We start from the raw sequence: 14,409 nt of genomic DNA, 5'->3' as shown, positions 1-14,409 counted from the left end.
TGGTGACCAGAGCGTGCTAATAGGCTAGACCTCCAAAAATACCTGTGGCATAGGGCAGGGCCAGTGAGCAGAAATGTACCAGGCCTTTAGAGAATAACAGGATCCGCAAGCACAAAAAAATGAGCTGATTTCTCAGATGGGGTGGGGCTGGGGGGAGAGGGGGGAGGAGGGACAGAAGCTCACATTTATAAATGAGTGGCTCCTGTTTTAAAGTCCCGGCCTTTCAAGAAGGCCAGTCTTTGCCATTAGCTTAGCCTTGCTAATATTATCCATCAGAAAATCTCCGTCCAAATAAAGGTTCATATTTCCAAATAGAGAACTTTCGGTGATTTGCCTTGGCATTGGGTTGAGCATCTCTCTTTTCTAACGTTGAATCTTTGGGTCAATAGTTCTAGACAAAAAAAATGTTCTCAAACCTACTCTTTTGGAAGTATTTTGTCATCATTAAAAAAGAGTGTTAAAATAACTGGCTATCTACTTGGCCAGACTCTGAACTGGGAGAAAAATTAGAAGTGGATCTCTGGGCAGTCAAGGAGCTGTGGGTGAGGAAAGGGAGTCTAGGAGACGCAACTAGGGGATGTGTGTGTGTGTGTGTGTGTGTGTGTGTGTGTGTGTGTGAGACCAGTTTATTCTGGCACGGAATAGTTATTTTGTATACAGTTAAGTGGTTTCAAGGAGTATCCATCCTCTGGAAGAGAATTCTTTAAAAAGTAAACTGGCAAGATTAACATTTTAAACAGTAATTGAGTAGGCGTGGGAACTCTGACAAGGAGCAAACTCCTCTTTACCACTGGGGGGGTGGGGGGTGGAATGCAACATGAGTGTAGAAGTCACACCTTCACGGGCTTTGGAACTGCATGGCTCATGACACTAGGTAGGTGACTGCTGGGATCATAATTCTGAGGGGAAGGAAAGGGAAAAGGGAGTAATGTCGGAAGGAAGGGAGGAAGCGAAAGAGAGAGAGAGAAAGAAAGCAAGCAAGGACCACAGGCAACATCAAAAACCTATCAGAGCTGGAGCATGCTTTCCTGCGAAGTCTTCCTGGGCAGTCAGTCACACAGCCAGAGGAAATGAAAACTAGGAAAACAATTTGTACACAGAACAATGAGGTTTGGTTTCATTTTGGTTTCAAATATAAAAGTGGTTGCAATGTCTATGCATACACCCACACATCGATAACGGGCAATAACTAGAACATGGCCATATTCAGAAGCTGCAGGCACAGGGGTGCCCCACTTCTGTTCTTGAGCGTGCTGTTAGCAACAGAAAAGTCGTGGGAAAGCAAAGATGCAGCTGTTTCCAGGCAAATGGCCCAGAACTGGTTCCAGCATCAACCAGCAGTCTCCAAAGAACGAACGAAACACGCCCAAAGCAACTCGCCAGCACATGTGTGCGCGGCTGGGAGTAGCGTGGGGGTGCGCATGTCCACTCAGTTCAGTCCCAGACCCACTCGGGCATCCAGGTGAATACGCTGCGGCGCTGAGCGCCCCAGCGAAGCTGGTTCAAGTCCCACTCTAGCGCGGAGCACCCTCCCCTTCTCCCACTGGGCGCACTAAGCCCGCTCCTCACTGGCCCGGGCCCCAGAACGAGTTCTCCAAACGACCCCCTTCCCCAAGCACCAACAAAGGAGGCTCTGTAATGGATGCGCTACCGCAGCCCACGGAGCTCCACGCCGGGGAACTCCCCGCAGAAATGCACCTTGCTCCGCCGCCCGCCGGCCAGGCGCGACCCGAGAGGGTCAGCCCGTCGGTCGGCTCGGGGCCGGGACAAAGGGGCTGCGGCGAGCCGGCCGGGCCCGAGGGAAGCAGAGAGGGAGGGCAGCGCGGGGAGCGGGCGCAGGCCAGGCACTCACCTTCGCGGCCACTCGGCTGCGCTCCTCGTGCAGCAGCAGGCCGGCGAGCAGCAGCAGCAGCAGCCGCGGGACGCTGAGCGGGAGCGCCATGGTGCCGCCGCGTCCCGGGCCGGCGGGCGGGGAGCTCGGAGCGCGGCGCCCGAGCGGCGGGCGAGGCGCTGCGGGAGCGGCGGGCGAGGCGCGGTCGGCGAGCGGGCGCTGCGCGTCGTCCGGAGAGCGGCGGCGCCGAGTGGCGGACAGGCGCCGGCGGCCGAGCTCCCCCAATTTGTTGGCGCTGCCCCCTCCCCTCGGCAGCGCGCGGGAGGCGTTTCGAGGGGGAGGACCCTGCGGCGCGTGTAAGAGGGCGAGGGAGCGCGCGGGCCGCGGCTAGAGCCGCCGCCGCGAGCCAGGAAGTCCAGGCTCCGGGCCTCTCCCCGCGCCTCCCCGCGCGCCCCGACCCTCCAGCGCCGCCCAGCTCGCCGCTGCCGGGGGACGCGCACCGAGCGCGGCGCCCGCTCGCTCGCTCGCTCCGGACCCGCGGGCCGAGCGCCCGCAGGCCGGGCAGAGGGGGTGGGGAGAGCGGCCGCGCGGGCTGTGTGCGCGGCTCGGGCTCCGACCCGCGGTTCTGCACAGGGAGACGCGCGTGGGCAGCGGCCTCTGAAGCCCGATCGGGTGAGTGTGAGGCCCGGGCCCCGGAGTTTGGGGGAGGCTGCACCCTCCGCTCGTGGGGACTGGGAAAGGGGATGGAGCTGACTCCGCGGATCGGAACTCCCGTGCCAGAGTGGAAAGGCTCACCCGCCCGTGTTTGTGTTGGGAATCATCAGGCGCAGCTAAAGTCATTTCTGCACGGGAGCGGTGGAAGGGCAGCTCGCGCTCCACGCGCGTCCCAGATGGACAGGGGCCATAGGGATGCTGCACCTCCTGGCGCCCGCACTTACTCCGCTTTGTCTTTTGCCTTCTAGTCTAAGAGGAACCAAGCGCCCGCCCGGAGAGGCTGAATTGAGAGCATGGGTAGAGACCAGCATTCTGCGCCCTGCCGGGCCCTGTGGCGGTAAGAGACGTTCTGCCTTTCACTTTGTAGATACCTCGCAGGGACTGTTCCTGTGTAACTAACGTTTAGGCACTGGCAAGCCAGGAGCTGACAGGAGCCTGTTCACAGAACTCTTTCTCTCCCATCCAGGTGGCTGCTGCTGGGGACTGTGACAGTGGTGTTGTTGGCCCCAAGCGCCCTGGCGGTAAGTCCTGGCTTGGTTTCCAAGCTCTTTGATTTGCAGCGACCTGGGGTATTCTAATAACTTTGCTGGAAGGCTGCTCCTTCATGCTCACCTGAGTGAGTGTGTGTGTGTGTGTGTGTGTGTGTGTTCCTGTCCCAATCCCCACCAGAGCCCCCCCCCCCCCAAACCCCTCACTTTCCCTAAAGAACTTCAGAACATCAGGACTGTAGCTTTCCTTGGGTCTCCCAAATGCAGCCCAGTGTATGATAGGCAGAAGGGAATTATGACAAAGATAGCCTCAGGCTATCCTTTATGTGGGTATGTGCAAAGCCCCAATTTTGGGAAACCAGGATGGGTGAGTGAGTCACATGGCAGTAAGGCTCTCAGGTTATGAGCAAGAACAGTTTTTGTAGAACACAGAAGCCTGTGTGAGTAACCATCGTGAGCAGAGTGTTCGTTTTTCTTTTTGCTTTTCTGTTGGAGGGCTGGGTGGGTTGGTTCATTGGTTGGTTGGTTGGTAGGCATTGGGGAGAATCATGGACAAGGCAAAAAGGCAAACTAGACACCTTGCACCCAGCCCCTCAGCAAACCCTCCCATTCAGACCAGTTCTGCCAATGCTGTGGCTGCCTTCAAGGAGTACCATGACTTGTTTTGTTGTGAACTTTTCATTTGAAGACTAGAAACCACTTTATTGGGCATTATGTCACCATGGTCACACCACAGACAGATGTAGTGGACCTCTTCAGTGGAGTACACCAAGGTGTAAGGGTCTAGGGACTGAACCTTGAGCTGCCCATCAGAGATTGACTGCTCCCATCTCCCAAGTGAAACCCTATTGGGAATCAACTCTCCCACTTTCAGTTCCTCTCTCTGTGTAGAATATGGAGAAACTTCTTTGAGGGACTAAGCCAGATTTGAATTCTTTGATTTCATTTTTATATATTTTCTTTCCCTAATGTAAAACAAAGAAGGATTTTAAAGGCAGTGAGCAGGGAAGAATCATGGGAAAGCTTGGGAAAGAAGTACTTGTATGTAACCTCCATATTTCTACTACTCTCTGCTTCGGTTTAGATCCCAAAGTAAGGGGAAGGCTTGGGGACTTTAACCAGAGTATTCCAGGCCAAAGATCTCTCTCTTTCCTAAATTAAAAAACATCCCACCCTAAACGTTCAAACAACTCATTGACCATTTGGTAATATTATATAAGTGGCATGGCCCAGACTTAGAGACCTATGGACCAGTACCTTTCCTACAAAGACGGTCCTAGATCTTACCAAGTGGTGTTAAAAGTGCACTACTTTGTTTACACTGACAAGCAAACTCCTTTGACCTTTGAACCACCTCTTGTAATATCATTTGGTTTTATTAAAAGTCCTGAGGAGGGTGGGAATCATCAGAATTCTTATCTAGAACAGATTCTAAAATTGGTGGGAAGGGTGTCTATATTTGAAGACATAGATATTAAACTCAGCTCTGCCCTTTATCCTAACCTTGGACTGATTTCATCTAAAGCCTCAGACCCTTCCCTCTGCCGAGGACGGCTAGGACTCAGTTTATTACAGAGTTCCAGTGTCCTGGTCTGTGAGCCCTACCAGTGCTGTGGCTTCCTGTAAAACTCTCAAGCTCAACCTTAGATTCTTTGAGGCTCTGACCCTGGACAAAGCACATTAGGGTGGGAACATTTAGTACTGTCTTTAGACCACCTACAGCTAAGTCACCTGGAAAGGCGTGTTACTCATTCATACCTCTGGTCCCCACCCCAGACATTCTGATCTGATTTACTGGAGTGGAGACTGGGAGTCTGCATTCCACTAGATGCCAAAATTTGGGACTAGAGGATTGGATTTGGAGCCATTTACAGTTTATCTCATTGCTATGGGCATTAGGTTTTAGATATGGAAATGAAGGCATAAAATATCTCATTAGATTTAGAGGCATGTTAATATATGTTATTTGTTCACAGACATGCACTCTACTAGTATCTATTACATTATAGCAAGAACCAAGTAAATGTAATAGTTTTGAATTGTTATTCTGTGTATTTGCTCTGACTTAACTACTGACTGGAAAAGATTTCACTTATGAAGTAATTCCTCGATGCTTAATGAAGTTGTTGTTCCCTGTCTTTGAGTATTACCGGATTCTTGGTGATCCTGTGCACCACAGGATCAAACCCTTGTGATCCAGGGCAGTTTTCATTGGTTGGTTTCTGGAAGTGGAGTTCTAGGCCTTTTTATCTTGTGTACCAGGAGAGCTCCACTGAAATCTATTCACAGCAATGTTCAAGCTTCCCTGGACAGGCAGATGGTGGCTTGGCATGGGGGTGAATGGCAGGAACCTAACTCAGGTCTTTCGCATCAAAGGAGAGAATTCCACCACCGAGCTGCCCTCACTACTGAGCCACAGAGCCCACTGCCATCGAGGTGATTGGGACTCATGGAAACTCTAGAGTTTTAAAGACTGCAGATCTCAGCGGATGCAGACAGCTTCCTCTTAGTCTTGTGGAGCGGCTGATCTGTTTGAACTGCCAACCTTGAGGTTAGCAGCCTACCACTTGCCCCGCAGCCCTACTCCCAAACCAAACTCGCTGCTATCCAGTCATTTCTGACTCATGGCCACCCTATAGGACAGGCGAGAACTGCCAGAGTGGCTTTCTGAGACTGTCATCCTTCAGAGGAGTACAAAGCTTCATCTCTCTCCAGAGGAGTGGCTAGTTTTGAACTGCCGGCCTGCAGATCGCAGCCTAACATGTAACCACTATGTCACCAGTGCTACTATTTATATCGCCACTAGGCCTCCTTAAATATTTAACTACAATCATTAAAATCAAAAGATTTCTCAATTGCGCCAAAGTTAATTCCTCTCCTGTTTGTTCGCCATGGTAAAAAAAAAAATCCTGTCTTGCTGTCCATTGGTGCCAAGGATCCATCCACGTCAATTCAAAAGACAGCCTGTTGTCGATTGACGAGCTTTGTAGTGGTCGTGGCTGAAAGGTTAGCAAGGAGGTAGCTACTATGTTTTTGAGGACTGATGTTGTACCATGTTTGTGCATTCACTCCTTGAAGCCCCATAGAAGAGCTTACTTATGAGGTAGGTTACTATTATCCCGATTTCATAGGCAAAGCCCCCACAATACAGGATTTTAAGTAACTTTCCCAAAGCCTTTCTCGCTGTTAAGTGGTCAAACTGGGATTTGAACTGTCTCGTGGAACAATCAGCACAAAGTCTCACAGATTCAGACTTTAAATCAGTGTGGCAGCAGGACTACCTTTCAGCACCTGAGGCTCTTGCGGTGTCAGGATAGCTTTCTCTGTCCTTTCTTGACTTTGAAACAGCAGCGGGAAGCCTGCGTTGATGCTTAGGAAGAGGGATCTCCCATACTCCTCTGGAAGCCTGCGTTGATGCTTAGGAAGAGGGATCTCCCATACTCCTCTGGAAGCCTGCGTTGATGCTTAGGAAGAGGGATCTCCCATACTCCTCTTCTGCTGCTCTTGTTTCAAGCCCAAGAGCACCAAACCAAGGAAGAAGGAACAGGATCAAGTGTCCAAGGGAGAAAAAGAAACAAAACCCACAAGTAGGCAACCCGTACTCAAGAGGAACTTGGATGCATGTGCCCTGAAAGTCCAACCTTGGGGCTGCTCTTGTGTTTGCATTCCAGTTGTTTTCATGGAAAGCGCCATGTCCTGGAGGCAACACCAAGGTGCTTAGCTCACCTGTGAAAGGCCCATCTTCAAAGGGAGCGTGGTGTAAGGGTACCAAGGTGGTTCAGTCCCAGACTTTGCAGGCAACTGCCTGGGTGCCAATTCTCAACTTAGGAGCTGTTGCCTGGCCTTGCCCTGACTGAATCTTTGTGTGTCCGTTAGCCCCCCCCTCCCCCCGTCACACTGGCATGTTAATCATAGGACTGCGGGGGCAGGGGCTGGGGTATGAAATGAGTGGACACATGTGCAGGGCTTTGGAGTGCCCTTTGGCACACAGCAAGTGCTGAGGAAGTGTTTGCTGAGCCTGCATCAATGAAGGTCCCATCGGGCAATCTTTACTGCAAGCCATCCTAGTCATTCTCACCCATCCCAATAGGCTGACTAGAGACCTAGAAGATCTGAGAGACTTGGTCCTCTGGATTCTGGGAGGAAGAGAATTCCAGAGAACAAAGGCTTCCCTGGAGATCAAATATGCAGCCACCTCAGACAGGAAGGGGAGCAGCGGGAGGGGGACTGAGGAGACAAGGCCTGAACAAACTAGATGTTACAGGTAACCAGGCACAGCCACAGGAGCTGGGGGAGCACAGTGGCTGCTAACCCAGTGGCCAGCAGTTTCAAGTCACCAGGTGCTCACAGGAGAACGAGGTGGGAGTGTGCGTCCATGAGGACTCAGCCTTGGAAACACTGCAGGGCATTTCGCCCCTGTCCTGTTGGGAGATGTGGCTGGTGTGGGGCCCGGGAGGGTCTTGAGGCACCAGTAGTGGGTACCTCACAGCATGCAGGTCCCCAGACTATACTTGGCACTAGATTGAATTTCCAATCGACCTTTCAGGGCACGATGCCCTGAAAAATTCACCTGCCTGTGCGCACAATACCCCATCTTTCTCTGCCACCCCCAGCGACAGAGAACAAGCAGCAGCAATGTCCTGAATTAGCTTGCGGATCCATTAGTAGAATTCCGTTGTGCACAAATGCTTCTTCATACCCGATGTAGAAAGAAAAAGTACATCAAGAAAAACATGCTTTCCCTCAGTTGCACAGAATGATCATCTTGTCTCAGAGCCCTAGTGGTGCAGTGGCTAAAGAGTTCTAAACCATAAAGTCAGTTGTTCAAAGCCATCAGCCACTCTGAGGGAGAAAGGTGAGGCAGGTTGCTTCCCTCCAGATATGTAGCCTTGTCTTAGAGCAGCGGTTCTCAACCTGTGGGTTGCAACCCCTTTGGGGAGTCAAGCAACCCTTTCACAGGGCGCCCGATTCATAACAGTAGCCAAATGACAGTTATGAAGTAGCAACAAAAACATTTTTATGGTTGGGGGGGGGTGTTCATCACAACCTGAGGAACTGTATGAAAGGGTCTTGGCATCAGGAAGTTTGAGAACTACTGGCTTAGAGCATCGCCACCAAGCAGAACTGACCCGCCAGCAATGGGTTTAGTTGGGTTTTTTTGATGTGGTTTTGTTTGCTTCTCTCATTGAAAATCTAGGCCCCGAAGAAGAAAGGGAGAAAAAAATCACAAGGTTCCTCCTCTGTTCATGGAAAAATAAGTATATCTCAAGTTCTCTGGAGGGTACTACAGTGCCTCTCCCTGGGTGGCATGTATGACTTGATGGAAATAAATAATACCAGGGGGGTTGTCATAAGCATCCGAGAAGCAGGGGTAGGTCTGAGGGGGAGCAGGAACCAAAGACAGAAGGAAAACCAGGCTCTGGCTTTAAAGCAACTTCTGCATTAATGTTTCTTTGAGACCAAACCGAAATGAAACATGCCAACATCAAGGAAAACATGCCAGGCTAGAAAACAGGGAGTTCGCTAAAATGACAGCACTCAAGGGATGGTCTTTTAGGGGGACCTGGGCAGAAAACGGGTGGCCAGCACAGCTAGGTCGCAGAGAGAAGGCCTAGGAAAACGAAAGTGTTCTGGTCATAGACCTTTTACCATTGTGTTTCAAGTTGGAGGTAAGGCAGAGATGGTTAACTTTGGAATGCCTCCTTCTTTTCATCTGAAATAGAGTATCTTTGACTCAAGGATTTGAGGGAGAGCTCTTGAAGCCCCCTCTTGCTCTTTGCCCGCTGATACCAACTGAGCCATCATGTTTGCTTCAGGGAGCAGATAAAAGTAAGAATATCTGGTGTTGGCTGCTTCGGTTTGTAAACCAAACAGCCCACTACAATGGGGATCTTGTAGCACAGAAAATAACAATGTCCTCCAGACATTGAGAAGCCACAATGGCTAAGCCAACAATAAAGTGTAGCCCCAGCTTGGCGACTGACTAGATAGATATTTAACCTCAGAGCAAGCCATTTAGCATAGATGGCCTTTGATTCTGGGGCTTCAGAAGGGAGGTTGAAGGTGAGCCGATGCGATGACTGGTCGGCCGAGATGCGTCCAGATTAGTGCACACTGCCTGTCCTACATTCGCTAGGGTTGGGGCCAGGCAGCACCCACAGGCCCAGCTCAGCTCGCAGTTCCACTGTGTACTTAGGCTTGATAAGAGTGAGTTATCTCATCGTTTCCCCAGCTATAAAAGTAGGACTGACTACTTCCTGAGTATTCCTTGGGGCTGCTCCAGGATTTGACTTAAAAGCAACTTGTGCCTTAAGGTTTCTTTTTATCTCCAGGGTATTGAGAAACTTTTGGAGTCCTATAACTAAAGAGCCTTTCCTCAGTGAGTTGAGAGAATAGGAGTCTGTGCCCTGTGTGGGTCCCCTTTGATGAATCTGGGATTCAGTCCCTGCATGGTGCCAACATGAGGCATGCTCAGCTGCTCACCAGAAGGTTGGGGGGCTGGGTTCCTCAGAAGAAAGAAGACCTACTGGGGCTCTGCCAGCTATTGGAAACCCCACAGAGCACAGTCCCACAGGGACACACTGAGGGGCACAGGGAGAGAGAGTGGTTCCAAGGCAATTGCTTGAGGCCCTTTGCAAGGGACTCCTTTCAGTTCATGAGAGTTTTTTAAGACAGGTGATAATGATAATGGATTTCACTGACTTCTCTAGGGGGCTGTAATTTTTCTTTTAATTATCCCTTTTAAAAAAAAGCTGTGTCTAATCTTAGGGAGATGACTTGGGTTTTCCCAAGCTCCTGGGTGCTTTCTGGGAGTGAATTTGAAAGAAAATGCAAAGCAGAAGGCTGGCTCCCTTCTTCCCTGGTTAGTTCTGCCCTGCCCACACTGGACACTCCCCTCCCTGGAGTGCAGGAGCTTTGGGCTCTCCCAGGCTGGTGCCCCCCTCTTTCCCGCGGCTCTTATAAGGTTCCTGGCATGCTGGAGATACCCTGTTAAGATGTGCTCTGTGGCACAGAATGAGACTGGGCCTTTGAAGCAGTGAGTTATTTTGGGAAACCCTGTGTCTTTAAGTCAGTGGTTCTCAACCTTCTTCATGCCGCTGCCCTTTCATAAAGTTGTTCATGTTGTGATGACGCCCCCAACTATAAAATTATTTTTGTTGCTACTTTACTGTAATTTTGCTACTGTTATGAATCGGGCAACCCCTATGAAAGGGTCGTTTGAGCCCCAAAGGGGTCGAGACCCACAGGTTGAGAACCGTTGCAAGAGTCTAAGTGCAGCCTGGCATGCTGGGACAGAAAAAGGAGAACCAACAGCAACAACCTGTGTCTGGAGACTGATGACGTTTTAACAGAGTTGGTAGTTTAAGGTTCCAATATTCAATTCGGTGCCAATGTTCACTTCTCTGTTTTGACAAACGGATCTTGGCCATATCTCATAGTAACACAGCATCCATAGGGCCTGGATAAAGGATGTATAGGGACCTGCTAGACTGGCTTTTGCAACTTTCCCTGCTAGACTGGCTTTTGCAACCTGCTAGACTGGCTTTTGCAACTTTACCTCGAGCTAAAAGATTTATTGAAAAACGAAATTAAATCGAAAAACAACAGCAATAAGAACAACTGCACCTCTGCCATCACGAGCCACTTATACGTAGTGTGCATCAACCAAACAGACAAATGCAGACATGAAGCAGGCAAGCAGCCAGCCTTCTACTACTTCCGAGCAGATGTGGCCAGTGAGAGGGAAATGCCCATCCCCGTTCTTTTGCTCTCATGGATGAAGTAAATAAAAGTCACTTCTTTAACTTTGAAATGTAGCAGATGTAGGCCCCCGTGCCTGAGGGAAAGGAGTTTTGTCCCATTGGGTTGGGTGGGGAGGAAAGGCATCTTAATGGAGTTTCCACACAGCTGGTGAGGGCCCACTGGTGCCAGACAATTGACTCCTCCTCGGGGACAGGGAGACAGCATGTTGCCAGGTTGCTTGCTGAGTGGGGCATATCTGGTTGGGCCTTGGATGCACAGGATCCCCTTGTCTACTTCCCTCCCACACATCTTCCCCCCAGGGACACACTTGCCTCAAGGGTCTTTGCTGTTAACCTGAGTCTAAAGCTGAGCAGATACTCTCTTCCCTCTGGAAATCCTGCCTTGCGGGCATGTGTCTGCTCCGGGGCATGAAGCATCCTTAGCACCAAATAAAGTGCTTGTTCCAGAAAGAAGAGACTGTGTAGTCAGTTGAAAGTGACTCAAAGAAATCTTTCCAATGCTGAGTATCTTCATAGAAGACTTGAGGTGATGTTCCCCCTGTGTGTGTTGGGTTGTTCTGAGCTAAATCCTGCCACTCAAACCCCCCCCCCCCGCCCCCTCCTCCCACTGGATGAATCTAGCTGTATGTGATGTGAGAGGAAGTAAGGGATCTGCCTGTGAAAAGATTGGCCTTTTCCCCTGTGGTTCCTTGCAACACCACCCACCCACAACATTCCGATTTTGCTGCCTCCCATGGGGGGCTTACAGGGGAAAAAGAAAAGTGTGTTATTAAATTACATGCACTGCTCTTCTGGTACCACGGAGAGATTGCACAACACGTTTTACTGAGTTTGGAGCATTTTCAGATATGTGACTGACTCTGGGCTGTTGTGTGGGAACAGAGGAAAGGGCTGCCGCTGGACACGATCAAAGACACATGCTTCCTGGGATACCTCAAAGGCCTGGGTTTGACCATTAAAAGAAAAATACATGCTGATTAACAACTACTGGGCCATAATTGCAGCCTGGTGTGGGGAAAGAGTAATGCGATAAATAGGCCGGCAGCGAGTCTGCCTGGGGAGGATCTATTTCTTCCTCTGCCTTCAGCTTCCCCCGCAGTGATGTGGGGCTGGCGCCACTGGGTTAGGAAAAGGAAGAGTCCCCGGAAGGAGTCCTGGTGGAATCCCCTGGGGTTAATCCTAAGAAAGATTACTCCCTGGGGGCGTGTCTAACATTCTAGAACTTTCTTCAGGGAGTTGGGGATCAGAGTGGGGGAGTGGGGGTATCTGCAATTCCCATTGCTGGAACAATATGCTATCAGGACTGAGCTGAGCCAGTGACCCGCTTCTCCTAACTCAATGAGCACAACTCTCTGAGGTAAAGACAATTGTCACTCCTCCTTATAGAGATGGAAATTGAGGCTGACACTGCTGAAAGGGCTGGTGAAAGTCAGTGAAGCTCAGGATGTCCTGGTCCCACCACCCCTCATCTTAACCATTGATGGATAAATTCCTTCTAATTTAATAGATTGATGATGGGTGGATGGAGATACATAAGGGACACATGAATACACACACACACACACACACACACACACAGCTGAAGAGGAAGAGAGAGCCTACCTGTCTCGAGGAGCACTGGACCATCCTGTTCTTTTTAGACTTCCTTCTTCAGAGATGCCAGAACTAGGGCTGTAGATGCCTGCGGAGCCTCAGGACTTCTGGGAAGGAAAGAGCACGATGACTGCCCTAAGGAGAGGCCCCCAGAGCCTGGCCCACGAGTCCATGAGCGTGGTATGGCAGGGGGTCGGGTTAGCAGGACAGCCTCCCTGGGCAGGCAAGACCCTCGAGCCTCTTTCCACAGAAAGGTTTAGAAATGCCAGGCCATTAAGGCTCTTTTTCCTGGAGCTATTATTTTGGGGATGAAGGAGAGGCTGTTAGAACATTTTGTAAGTCCTGGTTTAGAGAAAGATTTACTGAAATCCGGTGGAGAACTTGAGACCTTCCTAAAATTACTTCAGTTGCACGTAAGTAGAATAAAGTGCAGTGGGGGCAGAATCTATCCACCACCACCCCCCGGGGGGATGTCGGCTGATGCCAACACCCTTCTGTTGCGGTCCGCTTTTCCCATGGCTGGCGTCTGTTTGCTGGTGCTCTTCCTTGAATTTTCCTCCATGTCAAAAGGGTGTGTTTAAAGGGTGTGAGTTCCAAGTCACGGTCCCTAGCAGGGCCCCTTGTCTTCTCTGTAATAGGTGGTGGTGGTGGTGGTGGTGGTGGTGGTGGTGGTGAAGTTGACATTGAGTCAGTCCTGGCTCACAGCAACCCTGCGAACAACATAAGGAAACCCTGCCAGATCCTGCCCATCCTCACAGCTGTTACATGTGAGCCCACTGTTGCAGCTAGCTCAGCACTACATCTCGTTCAGGGTCTTGTGCCATATGTGTGTTGGCTTAATTAATGTCCTCTATTTTACGTCTCTCTGTTCTAATAATATCCCTTTCAGTGGGGTTTTCAGACTCAGACTAAGAAACAAGACCCGGCGACCTACTTCTGAAATAGTATCCTCTGTGGGTTCTAATATCCATTACAATGACTACACAACTCACAGGCAACATTCATGATGAAAGAGTTCGTTTAGTAAGGAAGTTAATCAGTTTGTAATACCAGTGAGAAATGCGCAGAGCTGTTTATTAGGAATTGTTACAAAGTTCTTTCAGGCCTGCTGATAAATGCCCAAAGAGGCATCCCACTCCTCCGTAAGTCTCAACCTGAAGGAGCGTAGGCTAGGGGGTCAGCAAACCCGACTTCCTGACTTGGGTCTGGAGGCACCCCACTCCAGAAAGCCTCCTACTATAGGCACTCTGCTCCACTTCCAAAGTTCAGCAAGCCCAACTTCTCCACTTAAGTGCCCAGAGGCAACCCACTCCACAAGCCAGCCTCGCACACTCAGCTTTATTTGCCCCATGGGTTGGGAAGACCATCCCCCTTTTCCATGCTCTGGCTTCTGGTTCTATGGCTGCTGCTCCTCTGATGGGATAGCTGTCTTCTGGATCCAAGAGGTCCACTGCACAGGATCTTGGGTCTAGGGTACTCCCTCCACTCCCGGCTCTTGCCTGTGATGAGATCCTCACTCCTACTTCTCTGAGGGCTCATTGATGCACAGCAGGATGGTATTCCAGGGAATCCTGTTCACAATTAGTCACAGGTGAATCTTATCAGTATCTTCCCCCACACCTTCTCTCCAGACCCATCCAGGAAAAGGTCCTTTGGGGGAAATAGAGACTTTGGCTAGAAGAGCCATGTTATTCACTGTCCCTGCAGTACCCATACTAATAAATATGTCATGAGCTGTGTTGAGAGAATCGATGTGTAATTCATTTCCCAGGTAAGCATGTCAAGTCTACTAGACCGTGGACCATGTGTACATGTCTCAGATCTCAAGCGCGGGCCAGGAAGAGTGGCATTTGAGTGTCTGAGTATGTGTGTTTGTACGGTGTTGTGCAGGAGTTCCTCAACTATTTGACCAAAAATTTTAAGTTAAATATGTCAATTGGAGTCATTCATGATTATCTAGGAACCTCAAGCTCACTACTTAAGGCTGACTTTCTCTCCCTCTCTCGACCTCACATTAGAT

At 50.3% G+C, this 14,409-nt stretch overlaps 2 protein-coding genes across 2 annotated transcripts in view; one reads left to right on the top strand and one right to left on the bottom strand.

Annotated features, from left to right (window-relative positions):
* Positions 1-2,218, bottom strand: part of COL4A1 (collagen type IV alpha 1 chain) — a 170,672-nt gene extending 168,454 nt beyond the window's left edge. Inside the window, exon 1 of the mRNA XM_075563429.1 lies at positions 1,853-2,218. Coding sequence (XP_075419544.1) covers positions 1,853-1,942 — 90 coding nt within the window. The 5' untranslated portion in view covers positions 1,943-2,218. The remainder of the gene's footprint in view (positions 1-1,852) is intronic.
* The window catches only part of COL4A2 (collagen type IV alpha 2 chain), a 224,879-nt gene continuing 212,687 nt past the window's right edge, over positions 2,218-14,409 (top strand). The window contains exons 1-3 of the mRNA XM_075563428.1: positions 2,218-2,503; positions 2,794-2,882; positions 3,012-3,066. Coding sequence (XP_075419543.1) covers positions 2,839-2,882; positions 3,012-3,066 — 99 coding nt within the window. The 5' untranslated portion in view covers positions 2,218-2,503; positions 2,794-2,838. The remainder of the gene's footprint in view (positions 2,504-2,793; positions 2,883-3,011; positions 3,067-14,409) is intronic.

The sequence above is a fragment of the Tenrec ecaudatus genome, chromosome 11 (assembly GCF_050624435.1).
Source record: "Tenrec ecaudatus isolate mTenEca1 chromosome 11, mTenEca1.hap1, whole genome shotgun sequence".
Lineage (NCBI taxonomy): Eukaryota > Metazoa > Chordata > Mammalia > Afrosoricida > Tenrecidae > Tenrec > Tenrec ecaudatus.
This window is presented reverse-complemented; position numbering and strand designations above follow the sequence as displayed.